The 26,839-nt window shown below is 38.9% G+C and overlaps 1 protein-coding gene across 1 annotated transcript; it reads right to left on the minus strand.

The window, feature by feature from the left end:
* Window positions 1-1,862: 1,862 nt before the first annotated feature.
* On the minus strand, window positions 1,863-26,776 carry ARSK (arylsulfatase family member K). Its single transcript, XM_030005111.2, is given in 9 exon segments — window positions 1,863-3,845; window positions 3,931-4,155; window positions 7,172-7,396; window positions 8,818-8,989; window positions 12,136-12,418; window positions 18,962-19,121; window positions 21,178-21,307; window positions 26,517-26,610; window positions 26,612-26,776. Coding segments are annotated over 9 exon segments (1,614 nt in total). The 5' UTR covers window positions 26,662-26,776; the 3' UTR covers window positions 1,863-3,570.
* Between the last annotated feature and the right edge of the window lie 63 nt (window positions 26,777-26,839).

Raw genomic sequence — 26,839 nt, forward strand, 5'->3', positions numbered from 1 at the left:
TTACATCCTTCTTAAAACATAAAAGCCACAAAGTGGAGACAATATCCTGAGGATTCAGTAGTGTTAAGAATAAAATCATTGCCTCTTGTGTCTTTCATACAACACTCCTTTCAATCACCCTTGAACATCGCTTGTTTCCTTCATCACCACATCATGCTGTTGATTCATACTCTGCTTCTGGCTCTCCAAAATCTCCTCCAGGTGTGTAGGGCTTTTTGTTCTGCAAAACTGCAAGTCCATTGTCCGCCATTTTAGTATTTTTCCCTCTCCCTTTTATTTCGACCTTTAACTAATCCATGATGAAACTTACCTGATTGATTTCAGATCATTTTTCCAGCTCATGAAGACTACTTTAAATTTTAGCATATACTCAGAAGTGCTGATAGCTCTGCCAGGGTGCATTTTCTCATGTTTCGTAAGGAAAAAGAGCCTACTCCTCCTCCATTCAAATTACTTACTAAAAAAGTACCAAACAGTACTACATCAAATTCTTGCAGACCTTACTTGATCAGCCTTCCCACTTTTTCATTTCTGGTGTCTACCACCGAGTTTGATTTTGTACCTAACGTACAGTAGTTTTACTAGACTCTATTTCCATAGCTGGTTTGAAATAAGATCAGATAGGCCACTGCCCAAGTGCATTCAAAGTCTGGATTTCCCCACTGATTTTTTCCTTAGTGACTAGGCTAGTTATGCTGACAAAGGCAGCAGATGATTATTTTCATGTGATTCGTTGGCAAATTCGTAGTCTCTTACCTCTCCAGCGACCACAAGGACCTCGTATTTACAAAAATAATTCCCATTTTGGTTCATCAGGACAGTGGTACCTCTCCTGCCTTTGTAAGCACTTGAAGATAAGAAGGAAGGTTCAGAAGCTGATGAGGGCCAATGCCCTTGGTAGTCTCAGGTAAATCTCAAAAGGCCACATTGACCTGGCTACATCTAATAAACACCTTTGCACCTGCTGGCATTCCAGCCTGCCGCCTTCTCCCTTTCACTCCTCAGTGTCTCTTCAGTGTTAATACTGCGTAACTTGTTTCGCATGTTTGAAAACCAGATTTTTTTCTTTGTTAGCTGGACAACCTTGCATGTTGCAAACCTCATTTGATTTGTGTTACAATAATGCAGATGCATTAGCATAACTAAGATAGAGCAACTGAGTATGACCCCATTGTTAAATGTATCTGTTTTGGACTTAAATTAGCTCAGTTCTGTACCAACACAGGTAGATTATTTATTGCAAACAGCGGCAGGAAGGCATTAGGCGGCTTTTGCCTTCTCTTTTTCTAACTTCAGAACAAAGGTTCACGCACAAATAAGTGACTTGCAAAAGTCAAAGTTCTGCTTTTAACAAACAAGTCAGTGTTTTCTTTTTAACTAGGCATTTTAGAAAGACCACATACAAAAAGAAGTATTAGACTAGACATACTGACTTAGGATCTGATGACCATCTGCTACTGCTTAGCTCAATACGCCACAGAATCGCCTTCCAAGGGATTCCATAGGGTAGGGATGCCCTACCTCCTGACATTGTAACAACTCTGGTTTGCCAGCAGGCACATTCCTGGGGTTTCCTGCATTATCTGGAGACCTGCCCCCGTGCACTGGGCTTCTTTGGACAGCCTGTGATACAAGAAGTTGATGCAAGGAATGACAGTAAGAAGTCTGTTTTTCCAATTTGCCTTTCCATTTCACAGAGTATCACGAACTGCACTTTAGTAAACCTAACACTTATGAAGAACTACATCTTAAAAGCTCGTGTCTTTAAAGGAAGCACTGTCCACAGAACTGACAAAATACAGTCTTCCCTAGTAATTTCTTTAAACATTCAGTCATTAAAAAAAGCACACACATAAAACACATCCAGTTCACCGTAATTTTATTTTACTATATTCTGTACTACGTACTACGTTCTGTCCAGACCTCTGGGAAGTGATCAATTTATTTATTCTTTTCCCTCCTGAATAAGCGTTCGTACAGATGTATTTATTCTCTTTACTTACACACCTCGTTTACATTACACAGCTGTGTTTTTTGTTTAAATAGTTTCATCACTATCTGAACTCCTTTTAGCAAGAATTATAATGACACATGCTACAGTGTTTGAAGTTTTTTTTTAATTATCAATTTGTTCCTTGCCTATCAAAAAAAAAAAAAAAGAAAAAGAAAAAGAAAAAATGCTACCACAGCAGTAAGTAGTAGAAGGTTAGCCTTCATGTTCTATGAACACAAAAATATAAAATAGCTAAAACATTCATAAGTATGTACCTAATTCTAGTGTGGTAAGTCGTTTACAAGATGCGTGTGGAGGGCTTAGCCATCAGAAAATACATGTATTTTTCATGTTTATTTTTACTAGCTTACTGCTACTGCTGAGTATTCCATTACAGATTCCAGAAAGCATTTAGGTATGAAGTATAATGTCACCCTGAATTGTTACTATAGCAGCAACAACTGTGCCCAAGAATATGCAAACGTAAGTGCTGCTACAATTACGTTTTTCCTTAGGCAGAGGAGTTAACTAGCTAAATCTTACCTTCTTCCAAAACTGCATTGTTTTTTAATAACATGCCTGGAAAAAAGTGAAATAGTATTTTTCTGTTAATTTTCCCTGCAAGCTTCAATTGTATCTCCTCTGTACCTTTCATGTTCCAGTTCTCCACTCGTTGATGCACATTAAAACATTTACCTGAAGAATCTAACTGCATAATGGAGATTTATTCAGGCAGTTTTCATCTTCTGCTGTGCAAATCACACCATCACTTTTCAGAGAACTGCTCTGCCCCCAGGTTTGGTCAGAGGGGTTTGTTTTGATATTTTTTAATTTCCGACAGTGACCAGAGACTAGATTCCTCTTCAGTTCCACAGCTGTTCAATTAGTAGCCTATGCATATTATGAAATTTTAAACAGCAAGGAGTAGTAAGTACCAGATCCAAAAGCAAGATTAGATCCAAAGAGATTAGAAGGCAGCTCTTGAAAAGATGGAGAGTCAATCATGCATAAACCAGGAATGCTGACATAGTAAGTACATGAATAAACTGCATCTACGTTCAGACCAATACTAGCTGTTAACTTTTCAGATTATATTTTAAACTCTATAGCTTCTCTAAGGTGGATGAATGTGTATTCACTGTAGACTTAAAACCCGTCTTGATAGAAAGTTGGCTCCAGCACATTCCATTGTAATTGGTATTCTTCTACAGTAAATTTTATAATCCTTGCTTTAGTCTGTCCTTAGAAATGGAAATTCCCATTGAATTCTAATGCTTAGTACTCTGCATTTTTGCAACCAGCTAAATATTCCATACATGCAATTAGTACTTATGTACTAACCTTCCTATGTATGCTTAGGTGTTACAGAATTATAACATGTAAAAATCTAGATTTGTTGTGCTGGCTAGTTATATAAAATGCTTCCGGCTTTCTAACACAAAGCGGTGATTGTTCGGGCATCTTTGCTTTCAATAGCTTATATAAGACAATAATTCTAACACTTGAAACACAGCATAATATTGCAAATGCAGAATGTTTTCATATCCTCAGTCATATGAAATCTAGGTTGTTTTTATTTACTTACTTTGACTAAGCCACTTCTTAATTGCATTCTCGTATTTTTTCGGTTCCTTTAACCAGTCTTGATGCCACCTAAGGTTGGCAATAACATTTGAGTAATTCTGACCCAAACTTTGTTTCCAACTGATAAACTGTCTTTTGTTATACTCCTGAACAGAAGAAGAAACCTTTGGGTAGTTTACTATAGAGCGGAGTATTTTGTCCAAGGAATGTACAATTACTGGGAATTTTACTGCAACGTTTGTTAGCTCATCTGGATCGTCAGAAAGGTCTGGAACAAACAAAAAGTCAGTTAAGAGCCAATTTGCATTTAATTAAATTAATGAGTCAGTTAGGACATAAAAGTTGTAACATACCAAACAGCTGTGGAAGTACTGAATGGCCATCTGAGTATGTGATATATTTCCACTTGTCAGTTCGAAGCATGTACGTGGAAGCATTCACATTGCATCCGTGGAACTCACTCAACACCCATGAGGGCCGAGGCCCTCTGGGTGACAGTTCGTTTTCAGCCTTTCCACGTAGCAGCGGTATAAGAGAATATCCACTGAGGTTCTGGGGGACAGGAATTCTTGCTATATCTAGGCAAAGATATACAAAGTCAAAATGCTACTGCAGTTACTGTTAGCATCAGTAGGCTAAAAAAAGCCTAATGTAATGCTACAGGTTATCTGAACATAAATGCTATTACAATAATAAAACTTGCATTACTAATTATTCTCCATCTAGAACACAGGAACCCCAAAATATGCAAATAATAATAAAAAAAATCCTTAAGAAACTTTCCAAGGTCAGCTGCTCACCATCTTGATCAGAAGCAGTGCCAGCTATGTCTAAGTCAATCTTTAACAGATGTTAAAACCAATCGCGACAGCCTCCAGTGATGGGTGGCGTGCTTTTGCTTTTTTTAATCATGGTTTTATAACCCTTCCCTTCTGCTCTGACCACCTCAGGCAAGAGGAAGAGATTGTCATAGCAAGAAAGGACCCTAAAAGCTCCATATCCAACATGGTCTAACCATTCGTTTCTTTGATCATAATGGTGCTAAGGTCCTACCTAGAATTCTTTATCACTGGATAACACAACACTTTACAAAAGGTCGCCATTATGGTTATCACCTATAACTGGTGGGGAAACGGAGGAACAGAGCCACTTGCTTCTCTGGAGATAAAGATGGTATCAGAGGTGGTATCAATACAGCGCACATATAGAAAACACTGGATGACTCTGTAGCCTACTAGACGGCCCCTAGAAGATGCTGTAACTTGAATAAGCTCCTCAGTATCAACTTACATCACAAGTGTCTCTAGCTCCCAAAGATCAGGTCACTATTAAGCAGCTGCAAAGATCTCTCAGAGACATTCTGAAAAACATAGTTGAGAATCCCAAAGATGTTACCTAAACTTCAGCTTGCCCTAAAAACAGGGTATGACAGTACTGCTATTTTTAATCACCCTACTGAACGTAGCATATAGTCATTCAAAATTCAACACTTTGCATTTCACAGAGCACCGTGGTAGTATTTTATCTTGTGTTCTACACCAAGTGGTGATACTCAGTGCATGCAGATTGCCCACAGGTGACTTTTTCCTTCATTGGCGTGTATCTTGCTTTTTCTCCTCTGGTTCTACAGCATATACACCTGTCATTAATCTGTAGTTCTTCCTCTAGTAAATAAAAAGGCCAGCATTTGACTAAGCACTAGTAAGACCTGTAACATGTAAACCCAGTAGCTTTCAGTGTGTGGGCTAAAAACTTGAACAAATACATACTACGTTTGAACAAAAGAAAAAGGGATATAGGCCTTCCTCTTCTGTCATTGTAAACTGGTAATGCTATTAATTGCAGTAACTGCATTCTCCACATGCAAAGAATGCTCCAGGCTGGCACCTTCAGTAGCTCCTGCTTTTCCAACAGAGATCCAAAGATACTTCCATACAGACCGACAAAGCCAGTGCTGTCGGGAGGAAAGGTTATGCTACATCCTGTTAAAAAAATGGAAGAGCTGTTGCACTCCTGGCTGAGTTATCTGTTATCACACAGATTCTTCTGGAATCAAAACATCTGTACCACACTCGCTATAGGGTGCACCTAATCTCAAAGTCAGTAAAGGAGGAAGTACTGAGCAAAGCATTTGGATGGCGTCTTAAAGAAAGATTATTGCCCTGAGACAACACAAAGCAAAGGGATTACATTTATCACGAAAAAGGAGTTGAAATCTGTTTCCTCACTAGTCAGCAGCAGCATGCAGCCTGAAGAGATAGTAGATGACAGAGATGATTCTTCATGCTTTCACATTCATCTTGATGTATGTGCCTTTTTTGACATTCAGATTACAGGAAAGGGGAACTGCCAGAACAGAAGGAAAGGACTTACAAACTCAAAGTTCTGGGAAGAAAAAAAAGGAGGAAAAGAACAAGAAGGAAGGATGTTAAACCACCTGACCAATTACGTTATTTGGGGAAAAGGCACAAAGAAGGAAAAAAAAAAAAAAAAAAAAAAAAAAAAAAAGAGATATTTTTAACTCTTTACATATGATACCACAACTTATATAAGAACCATACCTAATACAGATTACTTTACATATATAAAAGATTTGATATCAGAATTTGGAAGAGAAAGCTACTCAGATTATATCCTATTTTCAACTGGATAACTGGTTCAAAAGTTTTGAGAAGTGACAGGCAAATAAATACCTTCTGTTCCATTTTTAGAAAATCAACTTAATACAGGAAAGGATTTTTCACTGGCATTTACTGCTAGAAGTACAGTTTTATCTACCGCTCCACGTTCTGTCAGGCAACTGCAGCATACACGTGACACTTCTTGAAGAGCAAACTTTGCAGACTACCTTGAAAAGGACATTTTTCTGATCGGTAGCCTAAAAGATCCCAGATGAAGCCTCGAACAGTGGTGCCACCTAAGGTTTAGTTCCAGTGAGATTCATCTCTTGGATGATTTATCAGAGGTAACTACTCAAAAATTCACTCTTAAAAGTAATTTCCATCTGTGTGTAAGTGATTTGATGTCAGTCCTTTTTATTTGATTGTCTGCCCCATAATGAATATTTGCATATCCAACAAGGTAAGAACGGACACCCTTTATCGTATCTTATTATGTTTCCCCAGATCAATTGTATATTTCCTATACAAAGTCTTTTTCACATTTTTTCCATGTGACCCTTCATAAAGGACATTCCTTTGGTAAGCTAATGAACCTGCTATGCTTTCAGGTTTTATCTCATCTCTGGATGCATTTACACTGTTAGGTATGAAGGCTAGCAGGGATTACTCATATCTAAAACACATCTGATTGGTTTTTATCACCTTTTTTTTTTTAATAACAAATACTCCTACATATAATCATTCATTGTAATTGTGTTGATGACAGAAACAGTAGTAAGGAACATCAACAGCTCCTTTATTTATTTTTTACATCCATTTTTTGCATTTTGTATTAAGTCCGTGCGTATGTTCCACAGATAAATTGTTGTCTCCTGTTGTGTTAATACATTGCCTCACAAAGTGGAGACATAATACAAATGCATCATAATAGTAACTGGGAAAAAAAAATTTCATTTGAAATTACTGAACTCACCAAGCATAGTAGGATATATATCCACAAGAGATACCACATTTGGTATTTGCTGCTGTTCTTTTATGCCTGGCCCCAAAACTAAAAGAGGAACATGGGAACTTCCTTCATACATGCTCATTTTATAGAACTGCCGGTGTTCCATAGCAAGTTCTCCATGATCTGCAGTGAATATAACGATTGTTTTTTTAAGAAGCCCAGTATCTCTCAAAGCTGAAATAATCTCACCTGCAACAAGAAAAAGATACTGAAAAGGCTATGTTCACAATATTCCTTCCAACTTCTGTACCTGCAAAGCAGCATGCAAACCCTGAGGAACTGTAGTCAGAGGGTTGGAAATTCCTCTCTCTGCTACAGAAGGCAGAGGCCAAAGCTTTCAGCCCAGAATAACATACAGTCGTCAATGAGTTGCAGGGGTCTGCCTCCCAATGAAGTGTGGAGGGCAATGAACAACAACCATAAAAATTTCAAAAGGCAAGGATGCACCACAGGACAAGCTGCATTTTTGCTGTCGTCACTTTTGTTTAATTTCTAGTATAACTAATAATAGTTATTTCAAAAGCAGTAAAATAGGTCAGCAGAAGTCCTGACATTAGATTTAGGGTGACGGACTCTTGACATTACCCACCTTATGCATACTCAGTGGAAATTTCTCCTTCCTTTGCCTACGTCCCCACAGAAGCCTCTTGCACTGACATTTGTGCAGCGAAGACAGGGCCAAAATCAATGAATTTGGTAATTAAGCAAAGCACTTACACATCTTTAATGTTAAAACAGAAAGATGATTCTTGCTTAAACAGACTAGTTAAAAACTTAAAATATGTTAACAAATTAAACCTCAGTGCAGTTACTTTGCAATACCTTCACTCCCTAAAACTGTCAGGCTCCCATTGATCTCTTTTTGTTCACAAAATGTGGAAGAGTAATTCTGTGTCTTTTAAATTACTTTATCATTCTAACATTGCTAAGAAGATTAGCTTATTTATTCCTGAATTTCATACTAGAATGCAAGGAAATTCTTGTTCTTTTATGGTCACTTTTCAAATTAAGAAATAAAATACTGTAAATGAAGACCAATTTGCATTATAATTTTTATGTATGTAGACCTTACTGCAAACTAGGAAGAATTCTGAATGCCTAGTTATTTCTTTTTTTTCTTCTTAACTTTCAGTAATATGCTGCTGAGGAAGACTTCAAAGGTAATCTTATTGTTTAGTCTATGTATAATAACTGACATCCAGTCTATGCATTTGAAATCAATTTCCAAGGAAACTGCTTATGCCCTAAAGTTTATCTCTCCTTCCAGCTCTGCTTTGCTGGTCTGTCCCCTTCACAAATGTTTCCATTATTTCAGTTAGTACTTAATCAAAGAATATTTATTTCCTCTTGTACATGGGTCAAGCAACGTTTTGCTGCAGTTACTGGGCTTTTGCACAGTCTTTTGACTGGTAGTTGTGATTACTTTTCAGAGTGCTCTGAATTCACCTTGCAATAGCCTTAAAAGCTATCCAATTATTTACAACATCCATGTGACTTACTCCCAGATCTGAACTGTGGTTTGTTTTTTTTTTCCAGAGGACCAGCCCCAACAGCATTTTCTTAAAAGTATCAGAACAAGAAAACCCACTGTATAATGAAACATTACCTACCCAGCATGGCATCTGTCTCTGCACACATAGCATAATAAAATGCTCTAATATTTCTCACTTCTTGCTTTGTAAACTCTCCTGTGCAATTCTTCGTGTAAGATGAGTAATAGTCTATTGGATGCATCTCTGAAAGAGAAGACCACTTGGGAATTTTAATAGCTTCGTAAGTTACCTAAAAGTAAGAGGAAATGAACATTACTTTAGCAACTGAATTAAGCCATTTTTTAAAAAACAGATTTAATTTAAAACTTTTTAGCACAAATGCACAGTTCTCCATTTGTGGTCCAGGAAACAGCAGCTGTTTATCTGTTACATGCTGCTGCCACCTTCCTCATGCTTCCCGTCTGCTTCCACAGGTATCAAGTCATTTTAAGAGAGCTATAAAAATCAGCTAGAAACTAAAGCTAGAAGCCAGAAATATGTGCTTTACCAGCTGATGTCTTTTAAGAGAGATACCACAGAACAGTCTTCTAGAACTGTATTCTAGAGCAAGTACAGAAGTATTGGCATAGTGTCTCATTAACTATAGGATAACTATAAACCATATGTATCAAAAAGATCATAGTTATGTGAGCCTACAGAACAACATGGAAATTCACTTAGACTGGGAAGGTCTCCAGGACAGTGGATGACAAGCCTTGATATCTTGATAGAAAGAACTCACTACATTAGTCCAACTTTCTAACACTTTTCTATTTGTTTCCACAGCTGTCACTCCATTTTGTTATAAAGATGTGTAAGATCAGCTTGAAACTAAAAAGTAGGAGCCTATCAACTACAAATAATGATAGGTTTGTATATTCAAACTGGCATCCTTAGAGATACTGTGTTCTGCAGGACCAGCTTTAGAACCTCAACATTTCACATACACATTTAGCCTAGGCAGTCATTCTTGTAAGCTTCCCTTAAGTGCTGCATTTAACAGAGTTAATTACTTCTACATTGTAGGCTTAAAGCACAAATTACCACAAAACGGAGAAGATGTAATCTCAGTATGGAAAACTTAAGTTGATTAAATAATAAAACCACACCTGTTGCTCTCGTTTACCTCTGAAAATCTTCTCTAACCGAGCTGAGGCCTAGTGCCTGTGCAGCACGTTCCCAGGGCTGCAGCCACAGCTCCCCTTCCGGGGCGGCCCCAAACACAGGCAGCACTGGTTCCTGATAACCTGAGACACTTATGGTCCAAGCGGCTCCATGCAGCACAAAAGCGATCAGACCAAAGTTGTCCCCAGAAGCATTACATCCCTGTTTATTGGTGTAGCAATTTAAGTGTCAAACCCTGCTGAACCCAATTTGGTTTTGCCTCGAGGTGCGGCATAGATAATGAAGAGCTACCTGGGGAGCTACTAGTGTACTGCCTGTCTCTCGAGCACATGGTGCATCTTCGACCACCAGTGCTGCTATGGCCATGTGTTCCAATACCCACAAGGTTCCAGTCAATATTCTCTCTTGAGTTATCTAGCAGATGTATTAAGTCATCTAAACAGTTGGTAAGACGGCAAGAGTTCAAGTGCTCATAGGGATAAAACCTGGCTTTGTAATAGTCAAACAGGCATACCAAAACCTAAGTCTCCTTAGGCGCTGTAGAAAATAAGCTGCAAGAAGAAATCTTGGAAGATAAAATAATAGCAGACAACTGCTTCAGTCATCTTCCTGTTGCTGAAGGTCTTTGGCTACATAAAGTCACATTTCAGACTCCTCAAATGGCATTTAGTAGTTGCTTAAGATATAATGGGAGCAAAAAGTGTTCCTTTCCACTATTTGTCAGAAGACTGAACCCTTTCCTACAGGAGTACAACCTAGTTTTTAAGGATTCACAAAATCATAATCCCTTTGTCTGTCATAAATCATAGCTAGGAAAGAAGCCACATGCCTTGAAAAAGTGCCAGTTTGTGCAAAATACAGGGGACCATCTCCCTAGCAACACAGGGTTTCACAAACATACTGTGTTGATACTCCATTCTGTATTAGACCCCAGTAAACATATAATTTAATTCAAGTTCTTCATCTGTGCCCTCAAAACTTCTTCATGAGATTGATCTCTGTCATTTTCAAAGACTGTTTCTTCCATGGCCAAAACACAGATACATTCCAGAAGAATCAGTCAATGGCCCATAAATGGTACTATGTGGTTCACATAACTGAGTGTGTGTATGTAGTGGTGGAAAGGACCTCAGCAAACTATAGAGTTTGAGTACTCTAACTAGACTAAGGATGACAAAAATTTGTCAGAGATGTTATAACTCTGTCTGTGACTTGGAAAATGGTACCCCCACTTCCCAAGACATGTCTAACCTAGCAATTAGCACCTACAAAGTTCTCCTTAATATCCAAGCTAGATCTTGCTTTTTGCAAATGAAGGTTTTTTCCCCATGCTCTTCCTCTCCCCAGAAACTTCTCACTATTCCTAGAAGAAAAAACCCCACAACTCTCACTATTACAAAGTAATTCACATCTCTCAACCTTCATTTGTATATCCTTTTTTCTAAGTCTTTGTATTTTTGTTGCACCTAGATAAAGAGATTTTGCAGTTCCCCAAAAGGCCAAATGAGTTATAGAAATTGCATATGGGTTTTTTTGAAGGAAGCATAAAGCCTTTTCGAACCTAATTCTCAGTTCTTCAGCTGCAGAGAATCTTAATGCCTTTATGCAGTGAAAGCTGTTGTAACCCATTTATATTTTTATGACAGATAATGGCACCTGGAGACCACACAAGACAGAGAAAAAATACTTACTTCTTTGGAACTGAGTGCTATCTGTTAGCTTTCCACATATGGACATAATGGGACTTTTCTGCACTCTAAAAACATTGAAAAGCTACAGCAGCATGGAGAGAAGTTAACAGAAAAGAGAGACTTCTGCTGTGTCTTACTACTTCACGTTCTAGGTTCACACTGTAGAAAAAGTCAACCTCTCACTATAAAGCTCAGAGTGACTACATATAGCATCATTTGTAACAAGCACAATACAGAATGTTATAAACAATGAACTTCAGACCCTTACTGAAAAAAAATTACAGCCAAGTAGAGCAACAATTTCATTCTCTGTTTAATATGTTTCTAGCCACTGAACTCCTAATTTCTTTATTGATTTAGTGACTACTGCTGGCAAACACTTTCCTACAACAGAGAGAAATTCTTCACTTCTATTTGCTTAGCCTTCAATCAGAAATCTAACATCTCATCCAGGTACCTTCTTACTGTGTACTGAAATATCAAAACTGGGTCTGACTTGAAAAATCACATGAGGAATAAAATACTGTTCATAATAAGTAAAGTTATAAATACATTTATATTTAAACTTTATCTCACATACCTTTTCAAGCCAATAGGGAGATGTTAAAAATGTAGAGGATCCAAAATTTTCTCCCGCATAGGGTGATGGATATGGGTGTGGTAAATTTAGTCCCAAATAAAGAACAAACGGTTGAGTAAGGTTAATGGCTTCTTCCTTTATCCAATTTACTGCTTTATCAGTATTCCGCCAATCTGCTTCCATCACTCTGACATGCTTCCTATCACCAGTAAGATTTACCATGGGTCTCCCTTCTTGCCGGAGCAGGAAGTCAACATCCCTAGTCCAAGCTTCCACACGGTTACTGAAAATATATACACAAGATACATACTCAGTGGAAAATGTTTTCTTCACTTTTCCTCCAAGTCAAAAGAATTCCTGAACAACTTCCGCTATACTTGTAGCTGCAATCTATTTGTAATTTCTACATAAAGGAAAACTGTTATTCAATTGATCAATAGCTATTGTGCATCTATTTTATACTCAAAGGTTTAACCACTTTTTTCTGCTTCTGAATCTTCTTTCTTGTTTATTATAACTTCATATCAGAATGGTTCTTCTCACATCTACAAAATAGTATTTAGAAGTAGCATGTCCATCTTATTGACACTGCATGGATTCTGGCATGGATTCACATACTATTTATGTGGTAAAGAGGGCCTTAGATTTTTGTTATTTGAAAAAGGCCGATGGGAAATAAGTTGCCTGGAGAGGCTGCCTTTAGAAGCAATGTTCTGGTTTTGGATTGTACTATTACAACATTTTAAAACACTCTCACCTGGGACAAAAATCTGTAAGAGTGATTTATCTTGTACAATTGCTTTTAACATAGTTGATAAATGCTATCAAGGAAAGGGAATAACAGAGGAGAAGGGTATAGAGAAAGCAAGAAGGGGAAGAAAAAGGCAACACTTTAATGACAAAATATTTTTGGAACAGATTTTCTAATATCATAACAATTGTTGCCTCTCTAAAACACTGAGAAATCTGACCTGCAGTTTCTCTGCCAGAGTGAATGACACCACAACTGCCATAAGCAAGGTTTGGGAGGAAACAGCCCATTTAAGACCTTGACTAATCTTCATTTTGTTCATGGCAATTTCAATATAACCAAAGAAATTATAAAAGAAAATATGAAACTGCTCAAGGTTTGATCACGTACTTTCATCAAAACACAGCATTATTATTGTTTAAAGAGCATCTAACCAGTTTTGTCCCCATAGGAATTTCACCATTGCACTTTTAACCTCCAGAAAAACTATTCAGAATTATCTGTAACAACAATTTTGTTTATTGTTTCAAATTCTTGTTTAGACTCACACTTTCAAGGTAAACAGGCTGAAACAAATTACTTAGAAGAAATTAAGGTAGCATGTTTCATAAACATTAGAATGAAATGATGGTAAAGGGGTGTGTGTAGGGGTGTGTGTGTGGGGGTGTCAAATTGCATCTAATGTCATAATACTGACTTATACAGAAAAAATTATTATGTAGGCCATAGGCCAGTCTGACTACCCAATCAGATTGAAGTCACGATCGAGTTAAAAAAAAACAAAAACCAACCCCCCAAAACTCAAACAAAAAAAACCCCAAATCCCATTTCAGACCCTTTCCACATTCTGGAGCAACAATGGAGATGTTTTGACACATCCAGGAGGAAAACTAATCCTCAGGCAGAAGAGGAGAAACAGATATGCTGAAATAATCTTCAGAAAGCCAGGTGGAAAGTTGAAAAAGGGGGCAATACTAGATTCAAATCTGGAATTTAAAAGGAAAGAGCAAGGACTTGACGTATGTATAAAAGCTTCAGAAATTAATTCCAATTTTCAACACTTTCAATGCGAATGGAAGGGGACCCTATCTCCTTTGCCAGCAGATAGTACTCCAGCAATTGTAACAAACACACAATGGAAAAAAAGCTGATAAATGAAGGATGGGAATACAACAATGCAACATAGAAGATAAAGCTTAATGAACTACCATCATTATTAGCCCAAGTGAAAGTAATTACATGACAGTCAGTAGCTACATCTATTTTAAACTTTAAGTGAAGACAGCCACCAACATTCAAAAGGACATATGGCAGTCTTTTTGACAGGAAGCAGAGGCTTAATGTATTCAATAGTCCAGAGGCTGAAGATGCAGCTCTTTCTCTCTGCTAATATGTATTTCTTTGTATGCACTTCCTAGAAGTCCCCTTCTCAAATACCATTAATTCACAGCTATGAATAATTATGAGTAAGTCACATTCAAATTGATACTTAGTAGATTTCACTATGTATTTGTATTTTAAGATACATAAACTTCCACAGTTCCAGAGATGAGTTGTGTTAGCAATGCACTATTTGCAATAGGTTAGGACAAAGCAGAATCAATTTCTGTCACACATCTTAAATGTTGCAGCAGAAAAGTTAACAATTCTTTTTTTATTAGGTAAATATGGGATCAGGGAACAGAGGTGGTTTTGTTGTTTAAAGAAACAACATACGTGCTTAAGAAAAGTTTCTAAAGAGATAATACTGCCTGCTAAATCTTGCGTGAGCTGAACTTTTCTATATCCCTTCACTAGTCTCCTCTTTTACAAGAAATTAAAACAGCAGGACATTTTAATTATTTCCACAATGAACAGGAACCTTTGTTATAACTCTTCTACACTATAGATTACTTAATTGGCTACTTAGGGTTTTTAAATGTCTACACAGAAGCCATGCCAGGAACGAGATGTGCTTTTTTCTTTGACTGAAGAATTGCATTTGCAGTTTTCATTTTTTTGAATTAAAAACTGTGTAAACTGCCATTTTCAAATTCCTCTTGTGTAGGCATGGAAAGGCTGACTATGTGTTTATTTTCATTTATTCTCAACCCCTACCCACACTTACTCAAATAACAGTAAGGGTTTGATCCTGTTAAGTACAGATCTCAAACTCCCAGTGAAGGGAGAGTTAGAACAAATGTATCAAAAATCTGCAGCAGTTGGAAATGTAGGATAAAAGCCTAGGACAAAAGACAATTAAAGACTGTAACACCATAGACTTCACAGTATTTTTCTGTTATCTTGGAAGTGCCTAAGAATTCAGCCTCATGGGACCAAGAGCTATGCAAACATGATGTGATTATATAATTTCTGTTTGTGAGACTCGAACCCTGTCACTAAAGTAGATGAATCTATACATGGCAGAACAAGAAAAATCAGAGTACATGACTGTAACTCTACTGACACTGGTGCTGCTACAGTTTTGCAAAACCCTGAATTGTCTTAATTTATTTCTCACCTGTGGAGACTTGTAACAATATTCAGAATGGTATCGATAGAACCATTCAAATGTGACAGGACCAGACAAAATAAGTATGAAAGGAAGGTTAAAGTAATGGCGTGCATTGACAGCAGGAAATATGAATGACATCAGCAGAACAGGTCAGTACCGAAGAAGGGGCTGTCAGTGTTTAGATCACCGTACAGATGACTTGTCAGCAGCATCCTGATAGCAGGATGGCAACCAGGTCCTTGTGCACTCTGTGTGCCATTCCTCTTCCTGTTAGTCCAACAGAAGAACAGAATACAGTAAGACAGCCACAATAAGGAAACAAAAAGGCTATTTGCCTAATGTTCCTGAAGACTGAAGTAAGCAAGATTTCAAGGCAAAGTATCACACTATAGCAACTTTTCACTCCTAAAGATTGTAAAACACCTATGCAAAATGCCATTTCATCACTGCCAGTGAACAGAAATATAGGGAAGACCTCATCAGATAACATCCCTTGCCCTATCACATGCCAGCAAACCTGTTCAGACTACTTGAACATGAATCTTAGTGAGTATGGTTGTGGGTATGAAATTGTGAGTTGGCAGAGTTTACCAACTTAGAAAGTTAAGCAACATAAAAATTATGTTCTTCTTCCATATAGTCTCATGTTAAGGTTTTCTTTGCATTAATTCCTACACAATAACATTTATTTGAGAACTAAGGGCCACCTGTTTGTTCAGCTTTGCACTCTCCATGTGAAGGCCTTTGTACAGAAGCCAGAATTCACCTACGGTCTTCAGCTCAGGCAAATGAAAGCAAGGCTTCTGTTATCCAGACATTTATAAGCAACGAACCTTTTTTTCAGTGCCACCTTTGTGTTCCAGTTAACATAGGAACAGCCAGGAACTTCTGGAATTACTTAGAGCTGCTCTTCTTTAAACCTGGAGTGACTTCAGATTACAGATAAAACAGTTTCAATATTATAAAACATTTCTTCTATCTCAGTGAAGGGCAGGGTAAGTGCATATTATATACTATTTAGACAATGCCGAATTTTCTCTGCACAGAAGCGATTCAGAAGAAAAGTGTAAGGGTCTGTATAATACTGCAGGTAGTTTTTATTTCTCAGAGTAATTTTAATTTACTGAAAATCTATTCTAAAAATGCTTAAGAATGATGCACACACAGAATCATTTCTGTCTTGCTTCATTACATAGAACAAAATCTCTTTTTAAAGAATGGTCTGTTACTGGCATTTTACAGTATGCTGTTAACACTATGCTCTTTTGAAAAGTGTGAATGCCTGAGGCAGTCACAACAAACCATGTCTACACTACAATAATACAAACATCTGTAAGCATTCATCTTAATGTTCAGTTGTTTCTTGCCAGAGAGGAAATTTTCCCAACATTTATATAAGCAAGCACAAAGAATCAGAATAATACTACAGCCGATGACTTTTTAGTATGTTGTACAAGTAATTGTCTCTTACTGGGAAAAAAAAAAAAGTTTTAAGAATAAGGCAGAATAATGCAGCCTTCAGAAAAAAAAAAATTCAAAGCATAAGACCAGAGGTTGAACACCAATCTGTTCATAGTTAGAAGCTAAGTTACTGAGAAGAGCTGCAGAGAGAGACAAGAGAGAAGCATCAGTAGTACACAAATATGTACACTGTCTGGTAAAGTTAAGTAAACATGAAGTTTTTGCTGTAAGTCTGTATTTGAATAATCTTTTACTTCCAATGTAGAACTGGTATACGAAAGAATGGAAAAAAGCTTTCTTTTCTTTTTTGACAGTCTTAAACTGGAGAGGAAATTATTGCTTTGGCCAGATTCTGAAGTGGATACTATTTATAAAGTATTCCGTAGATAAAAAGCAGTGTGTATGTGTCACGTAATATTAACTACTAACATGACCTTTCAACTTGATTGCTCCTTTCAGTGAGGGAAGTGAGGACATTTTAAGTGACTCTAACCTCAAATAAAATATTATTTGAGTTTGAGTATTTGAGTTTGAGTATTATTTGACTCAAATAAAAAGCTACTCTTTATTATTATTATTTCAACAACAGACATCATTATTAATCAGTGCATCTTCATAAAAACTACACAGAAGGAAGACACCGTATTTTGTCCCAACTGTCCAGATGCATTATGCTTATTATTTTTTGAACATAATCCAATTCATCTCTAAATGTTTAAGTATTTTTTATAAATTGCTGTAATTCTAGTCACATTTTTAAGAAAGCTTTACAGCACAGGAAGTACAGCTGCATTGGGTTTGTGTGGCAAGGTTTTGGTAGCATGGGGGCGACAGTGGTGGCTTCCTTGAGAAGCTGCTAGAAGCTTCCCCCATGTCCAGTGGAGCCAACGCCAGCCAGCTCCAAGACGGACCCACGGCTGGCCAAGGCCAAGCCCACCAGTGACAGTGGTAGTGCCTCTGGGATAACAGATTTAAGAAGGGGGGAAAAAAAGCTGGGCAACAGCAACTTCAGCCAGAGAGAGGAGTGAGAATATGTAAGAGAAACAGCTGAGTGAGAATATATAAGAGAAACAGCCCGGCAGACCCAAGGTCAGTGAAGGAGGGGGAGGAGATGCTCGAGGCACCGGAGCAGAGCTTCCCCTGCAGCCCGTGAGGAAGACCATGGTGAGGCAGGCTGTCCCCCTGCAGCCCAGGGAGGTCCACGGTGGAGCAGATATCCACCTGCAGCCCACGGAGGACCCCACGCCAGAGCAGGGGAAGAGTGAGGAGTCCTCCCCCTGAGAAGGAAGGAGAGGCAGAGACAAGGCATGATGAACTGACCCCAATCCCCATTCCCCGTCCCCCTGTGCTGCTGAGTGGGAGGAGGTGGAGGAAATCGGGAGTGGAGTTGAACCCAGGAAGAGAGGGGTGGGGGGAAGGTGTTTTAAGATTTGGTTTTATTTCTCATTACCCTACTCTGATTTGATCAGTAATAAATTAAATTAATTTTCCCCAAGTTGAGTCTGTTCTGCCTGTGAGGGTAATGGGTGAGTGATCTCTCCCTGTCCTTATCTTGACCCAAGAGCCTTTTGTTGTATTTTCTCTCCCCTGTCCAGCTGAGGGGGAGAATGATAGAGCAGCTTTGGTGGGACCCTGGCATCCCACTGGGGTCAACCCACCATAACAGCAAAAGTCTGTGAAAACATACGCCTTCAAAAAAACCCAAACACCTCACGTTTTGTGATGGTAGATTTAATATTCAAGTATTATCAAATATGTTTCTTTGTTCTGCCTTTCCTACACTGCTAGTATAATGAAGCCTGGAAGTCTCAAGGCAAGGCAAAAATGGTTTATGAATTTCACTTAGGGAGCAATACCAATGATGAAAAATAATCTTCATTCATGTCGGGCAAAATCAGTCTTGATATTCACCTTCCAGCTACAGGTAAAAGCCAAAAGTGCATATGTGTGGGATACCCTTGCTTCTGCAGAAAGTTGCAGGACAGACCCCTACTAGGCTCCTAACACAATTTCTTTCAAATTAAAGCTACTACCATTTCAGTCAGAGACAGAAACCATTTGCCAGACCATTACATGATTAATTCACTCCCGTCCATTTCACAGCAGGAAAATCTGATTACCTTACTGAATGATGTCCAGAAGTATAGTCCAATTTCCCATACTTTTGTGTGTGGTAGCCATGCTTCTGCATGAGATCCATCCACGTTACATAATCTGGATCTAGACCTTTGAAGTTATTCCAAGACTCTGTTAAATGAGTGAAAAGACCACTCCACATAGCTGGGTGGGGAAAAAAAAAAAAAAAAAAAAAAAAGAGAGAGATACGGTTTTTGACAAGTAAATGGTATTTCCTGTCTAAAGTTGAATATACTTCAGAAGGGATCAATCTTCTCATTATTTTAGAGGTAAAAAAATCCACTTTGTGATCCAACAGAGCAGGGAATGCAAGGTATTACTCTTCCAAATCTTATTTTCATCATCGATACATTTATAACACATAATAATAACATTTATTAAAATAATCCCCAAAATCGCAGGAGAAGGTCCCATCTTTCCAGGTGCTGTGCAATCATTAAATCAAGGTTTTCTGCAGATCAGGAAATGTTCTTTTTGATTGCAGAAGGAAAATGCCATGGTAATACAGATGCTGATGAAGCAGTCATGTATTTACATGTGTTCCAGAGTATTATCTCCCCTTACTTGTTATATTTTAATGTGAATTTAAAGTGAAGTATGTTTGTGGAGGGAATTAGAGTATATCATTTTTATAAATACTATATGCCCTCAGTTTTATCCTTTTTAGGTAATCTACTTCACCACCAGCTGTAGAAACGAAGTGATATTATTAAAGAAGAGGCCAAGAAGAAATGAAACCAAGGGAAGACTTGCAAAGGAACTATAAAGAAAGTTTTTATTAGCTAATTACTATGTTTCTTTGCAGCTTGTCGAGAATTGTTCAGTCTTCCCAATGCGAATTTAAAGTCAAAGGGAGTCCTAAAACGAAATTAAGCTGTTCTATAAGCAATGGAAATACCCTATAAGCACAGTGTGTCGACCCCAACCCCATACCATGGCAATACTCCCATTTTCCCCACCCAAAGTCCTCCTTCCCACCATCTCTTCTAGTATCGTCCCTGACACCTCCACAATAGATGTACCCTCAGTTCCTTGCAGGTCTCCAAGCTACTGGCTAAACAAGAGGTGTCCCACTGGTTCAGAGCTGCACTTGTGATGACTGACCAGTGGTCATGATGGTGTTGACGGACCACCTAACACGCTAAACAGAATTGATGAATTGTTGAATTCATCATGCAGCCTCTTCTTCACCAGGAACACTATCTGCTATTTTCACAAAAATTCTTAAAATTAAATAACCTAACACAAGGTTATCGATCTCAGCAACAAAGACTGGCTGAAAGACTCAAAAATCAAGAAGAAAACAAGACTGACGGCATGTCCATGTAATCTCACTTAAAACGTGACCTTGAGAAACAGAAAAGGGGACTAGGTTATCGATAAACGGAATACTAAACACTAACACTAAATTTGACAGTCTGTGTCTGCTGCAGTCAGTTCAGGTTGCTTCTTCCAATGTATGCTTGAAAGAAAGGGGCATCTCCCTTTCAGCTATAGATGAAATTTCATTTACATCACCTCTGGAGGGTCTTTGCAACAATTGAAAAGGCTAGAAATGTTTTAAGATGCAACCTTTGATTCAAGACTATAGCTTCGTTCTAACTTCCCAGCAAATTCTGCATGTGTGAAATTGAACACAGGACAATGATTGCAGCAAGTAAAGAAAAATACTGCAGTATTCAATTAAAGCTATTTAAGGATACATTATGTATTTAACAGAGTGTTTGGAATAAATGTCATCAGAAGGCAATGCTAACAGGCACTGATTTATTCAGCTGTTATTATTTAATATTTTTTCCTGAGAACAGGAAAGATATTTATTAATTTTGTATTGGGAAGGGAGAGTAGTTCTGAATGCAGCTTCAGCACTGCAGCAGACAAACTGACAATTTCTCTACAAATCCTGAAGATTTTTGAAAAATACTGAAGCTTCAGTGGAGTTTGCAAAAGGATTTGGGAGCTCATACACAGCTGGAAAAAGGAGAACAAAAAAAAAATTACAGAAGAAGCATAAGCAACAGAAAAGAGAAACTGATCAAACATGAGAATACTGTATAAATTCAGATACAAACTAAAAAAATGGGTTTTATTGAAAAACAAAACAAATCCCCCCAAATTAAATCCTTTCAAATTTCCCATCATTACCACATATTTAAATTGACATGTGCAAGTATTTATCTGATGTTTTACTTGGTCTTACCTGCACGCGAAGGACAACAAATTGGAGAATTGGTATAGGCATTGAGAAAGACAGTGCCATATCTTTTCATAAAATTTATGAAAGGCAAATCCACGGTCTGATTTCCTGGATAAAATGTCAAGCGTCCATCCTGCAATCAAACAGAGAAAACCAGTATATAAACAGCATTAACCCGAACTATTAGCTGCATTAATTCACAGATTTGTTACTTTGAACTTGTATTACTCAAATGTTGCCAATTCTATTCAGGCATGGAAAATAAAGTGTTGAGAAGCTTTAATTAGGTCAATATAAAATGGATTACTTATGAAAAAGTGTAATGTAAAAGATAACTGGACTTCTTCATAGTAAAATTACTTCCTTTCTACCCCTGTACATATTCTAATCTCCAAATTTTGCAGGAGTAGGGTCCCACCATGAGGCATTCAACAGGGGTAGGTATGGTGAATGATGAAAAGGAGTCAGTCTGAATCCCGGTGCAGATGTGTGCACTGGTACGCATTTCTGTGAAACAAGAACTGATCTCTCATGCTTTTCCTCCTTTTAACGGTTCATCCACACCACATTTCTGTGAAACTTATTTTAAACTATGGACTGGAAAAGTGATCAGCAAGCTGAAGGAAGGCTATTCTCCCACTGAAATGCCATCTCCAATGGTTCCCTTTTGATACTTTATTGATCCTTCATTTTATCTATTTCTTTAGCTAGAGTTTTTAACCAGTAATTTAAAAAAGACCCAAAATTTTGAATCGGTACTTTTACTGTACAAAATTATGATGATGTGAAACCAGGTTTCATGTACACTGCCCTGTTTCAGGTCACTGTCTTTTCCTGTCACTTTTATGTCTTTCCTTGGTTCAGTAAGATGTCTCAACTCAGCCCCAGGCTTACTGGTCAGCTCTTTGATGAAGACTGTTGACATTGAATCTGCACAGTTTTAACAGATCTTCCAATCAGAGACATTACTCAGATGCCTACATCTAAGTAGCCCTCCTCTAGACTTGTGACAGAAGCAGAAACACCTTAAAGGATGGGTAGCTTAGAAGTTGTGTTTTGCACAGCATTAGTTTGCAAGAGCATGTAAGCAGGCAGACAAGAAGGCCAGAAGAGTGCACTGAAGTCCAGTTACAAATTCACCAGCTACTGGCTCATTTGTTCCAAAGACAATGTACAAATTACCACATCAGCCTCTGCACAATAAATGCCAGTGTGCAAATTCTTACCGCTAATCCATATATGGGCAATAGACCATCCTACCAAGTTACTTTATATTATTTTTATTAAGTGAGAATAGTTCCTACATGAGAAACCACAAGAGAAACCACAGCAAAACAGCTGGTATGCGATTGCTTCTAACCCTGCAGTAACTTCTTTGTGTCCACACGCACCCTACCAGCATCAGCAGACTACAAGAAATGCTCTCCACGTCACACATTGAGCAAGCCTCATTTGGCACAGGGGGTTCTGGGTGTCTGCTGAAGCTAACAGTCATCATTACATGACATTAAGTACAAAATGGCACTGTGGCTTTTACTGTAATTTTTTTGTTATGTGGGAAATCTTGAAAACGATTATTTAGTGAGATACTACCTCTTCAGCAGAAAATATTCAATGAACGACCACTTTGCTCCTGCTGAATCATAACCAAAAATCAGCAGATATGACCAATGGTGAATCACTGGAGTTTTATTCAACTAATAAAAACTCCATGACTGCTTCAGATGGAGACCTCTGATCATCTACTTCAAAATGTGAACAACATGTACAGTCTCAAGGGATGCAGGACCAAGGCCTTACCTTCTGTAAAATTTCACCTTTAATTAATAGTACATTTGAAACAGGTACAAACACTTATCAGACGTCTGAGTCACAGTGAAAACTCCCAAGGATAACAGATAACGCTATTAGTTTAGAACAACACAGGTAGATGGATGCATGAGTTCGGAGAACTGCTAGCCTCTACAGTTTTTAATTAAGAAAATCCATTTTTCTTGAAAGACTGTATTTGTTTCAAAAATAACTGTTTGAAACAAACACTGTATTTAACATAATATTCTCCTGTATGAAACATTAGATGAGCTTACATGGAAAGAACAATAGCTTCCTTCTGTCTTCAGCTTTTCAAGAATACAGATCAGGCAATGTAAGACCCCCTATCAATTTCCTACTATGCTGTTTCTGCACATTAGCAGATATGTTTCCAAATTTTCACATTAGTTTTACTAGTTGAATTTTCTGGAGTAATTTGTGAGAGGACAAAAAAAAACCCAACATCAAAAATAAGTGAGAGCAAACCTGAAGAATTTACAGTCTGTGTTACTACTGCTTCCATTACACGATTCCCCAGGGGCAGGCACTAATCGTCCAAGTGAGAATTTACAAAGAATACTACACATAATCAGATTTTGCAGGGTTTCAGAAAGAACCCAGAAAACAGAGGTAAGCAGAGCATAATTTTGCTCCACAGCAGGAAATAATTCTTACAAATTACTGAAATATTTTAAGATTACAATTATTCTGTCATTGTTTAAAGTATTTTAAACATGAGCACTTCATTACCTCACTAAGCCACCCAGCCATTGTTCATATACTAAGTCCACAGTCAGAGACGAACGTCATTTTCTTCACTCTAATTAGAGTTTAAGCCAGGGGCGGCATGCAGAAGAAAACAATTACCTCCATTTGTTTCCTGGCAGAAAATGCTATTGGATAACATGGCACTGTAGAAAGAATAACTTCATTTGGCACCAGTACAGCTAACTGTGGCATCCCAGCACCACACCGCAGTGGACAACTACACAGTAGACCAGGCCACTGGAGGTCAGAATATGATAAAAGACTGATCCCCTAATTTTGTACTCTACTACAAATGACTAGAACAAGCATTCAGTAGAACAAACGGGAAATAAAGCTGTAATCTGCAATTTGAACTTGAAAGGAACTTTGGGCTGAAAGTGCTCTTTAGAAAGTACATGACTGATGTGTCACCCTGTCAACAACATATTCACAAGTTTCTCCAACCAAGATATTGTTTGTTTGAACAGCTGGAGACAAGAGTTCGTTCTTTCGATACTGGACAGACAGGTGATGTGTCTATTCAGTGAAAGAAGCTGCTTTAACAGGCTGAGAAGGTGAAAGCTCTACAGCTATTTCTGGAAATCCGCTCTCCAAGAACTGTATAGGACTTGAGGGTTTTGGAGTACCTGCGGCAATACAATTATTCTGAGTAACACAAGCAAGCACATTTCATCCAGGAACTTGACCTGCATTGCAAGTAAGCCCTGTGAGAAGTGCAGCAGTTAATGTGTCGCAACAGCAGAAAGCTGGCTGTTCAAACAAAAGGTCACTGCTCTGGATGCCAGACACAGTCCAGCATCACTGAGAAGAAGATTTTTGTCACGCTTGACAAAACAGGTGCGAGTCTTTCATAGACAGCATCACCCACAACAAAGGCAGGCACACTTTCAGATGAAAGCCCATACCTTTCAACAGCCTGCAGGACTTAAGCTTTTTTTTTCCAGAAGAACTGTTATTTTGACAGTACCCAACTCTTCCTGTTCTCTACTAGCAATGTAACCAAAATGGTTCATCTATTTCTGCCTTCAAATCCATCTCATAAAAAACTTATGCAACACAATGATTCTTTTCATGTATTCTTCTTCTTGTGCACTATGCAAATACGTTACCTGTCAGAAACAGCATCTTGTTCTTAATTGTTTTTGTAAGAACTTCACAAACATCTGGGGTTTTGTCTTTCATTTTTTTAAGGGTTACCCCACTAATCCCTATAAGATAGTCCTGAGAATCTTCCTGTTTACAGGACAGCATACGGCAGCTTTACTAAGATTTGTCCACAGCTTCTGCTAGCTTCTGGAGACAAACTGGCCATTGACAAACTCCCAGAACCTAAAATACTATAAAGTTGGTATTTTATTGGTAAATAATATCTTTAGTATAAGCTGAAAATTTGGAGAAAAAGTCTCATCTACAAAAAACACTCATTGATTTGAAATGTTAAGACAGATGATATTCTCAAAATAAAATAAACAAAGAATAGAGTCAGAGGAAGGGAAGTAAATAAGAAGCTATTGCTTTATCTTTGAAATCACAGCAAATGTGCTTTAAGAAAGGGTTTGAAGAAGGATAATATCTCTTTACCAAATACTTAGGAAGAATTCATCCCAAGAATGACAGGCAGCAGGCAAGAAGTCAAGTGCTCTTACCTGTGCTGTCAAGGATGGAATTCTGAAGATGACTGGGAGCCTTGTCTTGACTTCTCAACAGTGAATGAGAAGTGATGAGTTGTGAAAGTCCTTGGAAGTAATACCATGGAGAATATGTTTGATTTAACAGGAAGGAGAGCTCAGATGAGGCAGAGAAACCAAGGCTTTCCCCCTTCTCAGAGTAAAACCTTCATAAAAGCATTTCCAGTGTGCTGGGTGGGCAGATAGAAGCATGGTGAGAAAAGGGTGAAAAATGTGCTATCTTTAGCTGTAAGCAAGGAAATAAATTTTACGAATGGAAAAAAAAAAATCTTTTCTACCTGTCTGGGGATTAAAACAAATGTTATCAATAAATCACTTCAATAAAGCCACTAGAAATTTATAAAAACATACTTACTGCTTCCTTCATCCTTTTAGCTGTTGATATTCATCTGACAAGCTTATTGTAATATTTGTTACACCTAATAAAAGCCCAAGTAAGTCAATATATGATGCCCAACAGCTTACCTCAGTCATTTCACCTGTGATTAGAGAAATTCTCCATCCCACCTGTCATGGGGACCTAATGTTCTTGGGATTTACAATGGCAAGAATAACAGAGTTCAGTGACCTTCCCTTCCTTTTTGCTCTTCAAGCCAAGAGAAAAGCATTCATTTTAGACCCCAGGTCTGTTCCATTAATTGCTGCCCTGCCCTGTGGCCCCCTCTGCCGTGCCAAGCTGTACGTACCACAACTTACCGCGGGAACCACCTACCCATAAAGTTTCTGACAACTGCAACGCACCTGATGAAAACCTCTAGCACACTCCTGGGAAAAAAGCCGAGCCTGGTTTAGAATACGAGCGGTACCTAATACCTCAGCGAGGCGGGAGGCCTGTCCTCCCCGTCCCAAGCAAGCCCTCCACCCCGTGGAGGTGGTGGAGAATAAAAACCAGCCCTATTTTCGCAGGCCTGTGGCTGTAGCCTGGGCAAAGCCAGGGAAAGTCCTCGCCGCCACATCCTCGGGGGTCCCGGCCGGGGACCGCCGAGGCAGCCCCCGCCGCTCTCCCGCCCTCCCTCACCCCTGCGGCGGCCCGGCCCCGCGCCCCCGGGCTGCCACCCTGCCCCAGACACTCACCAAGGAGTCGCAGGCCACCAGCACCACGCTGGGCCGGGGCTGGTCCCCGGGGGCGGCGGGCCGGGGCCTCGCCCCCGCCCAAGGCGCGGCGGCCCATGAGGAGCAACGCCAGCCCGGCCCGCCCCAGCGGCCCGCCACCCCGCATCGCTCAGCCGCCGTGACCCGACCCCTCTCCCGGAGAGAGGCAAGCGGCAACCCCGACAGCCGATCAGGCCGCCCGGCGGAGCCCCGGCCGCTCCAGAGGACTCTCCGCCGCGGCAGCTGCCCAGCCGCCCGCTCCACCTCAGCGCCGCGGACTACAGCTCCCAGCGTGCCCCGGGGTG

The sequence above is a fragment of the Aquila chrysaetos genome, chromosome Z (assembly GCF_900496995.4).
Source record: "Aquila chrysaetos chrysaetos chromosome Z, bAquChr1.4, whole genome shotgun sequence".
Taxonomy (NCBI): Eukaryota; Metazoa; Chordata; class Aves; order Accipitriformes; family Accipitridae; genus Aquila; species Aquila chrysaetos.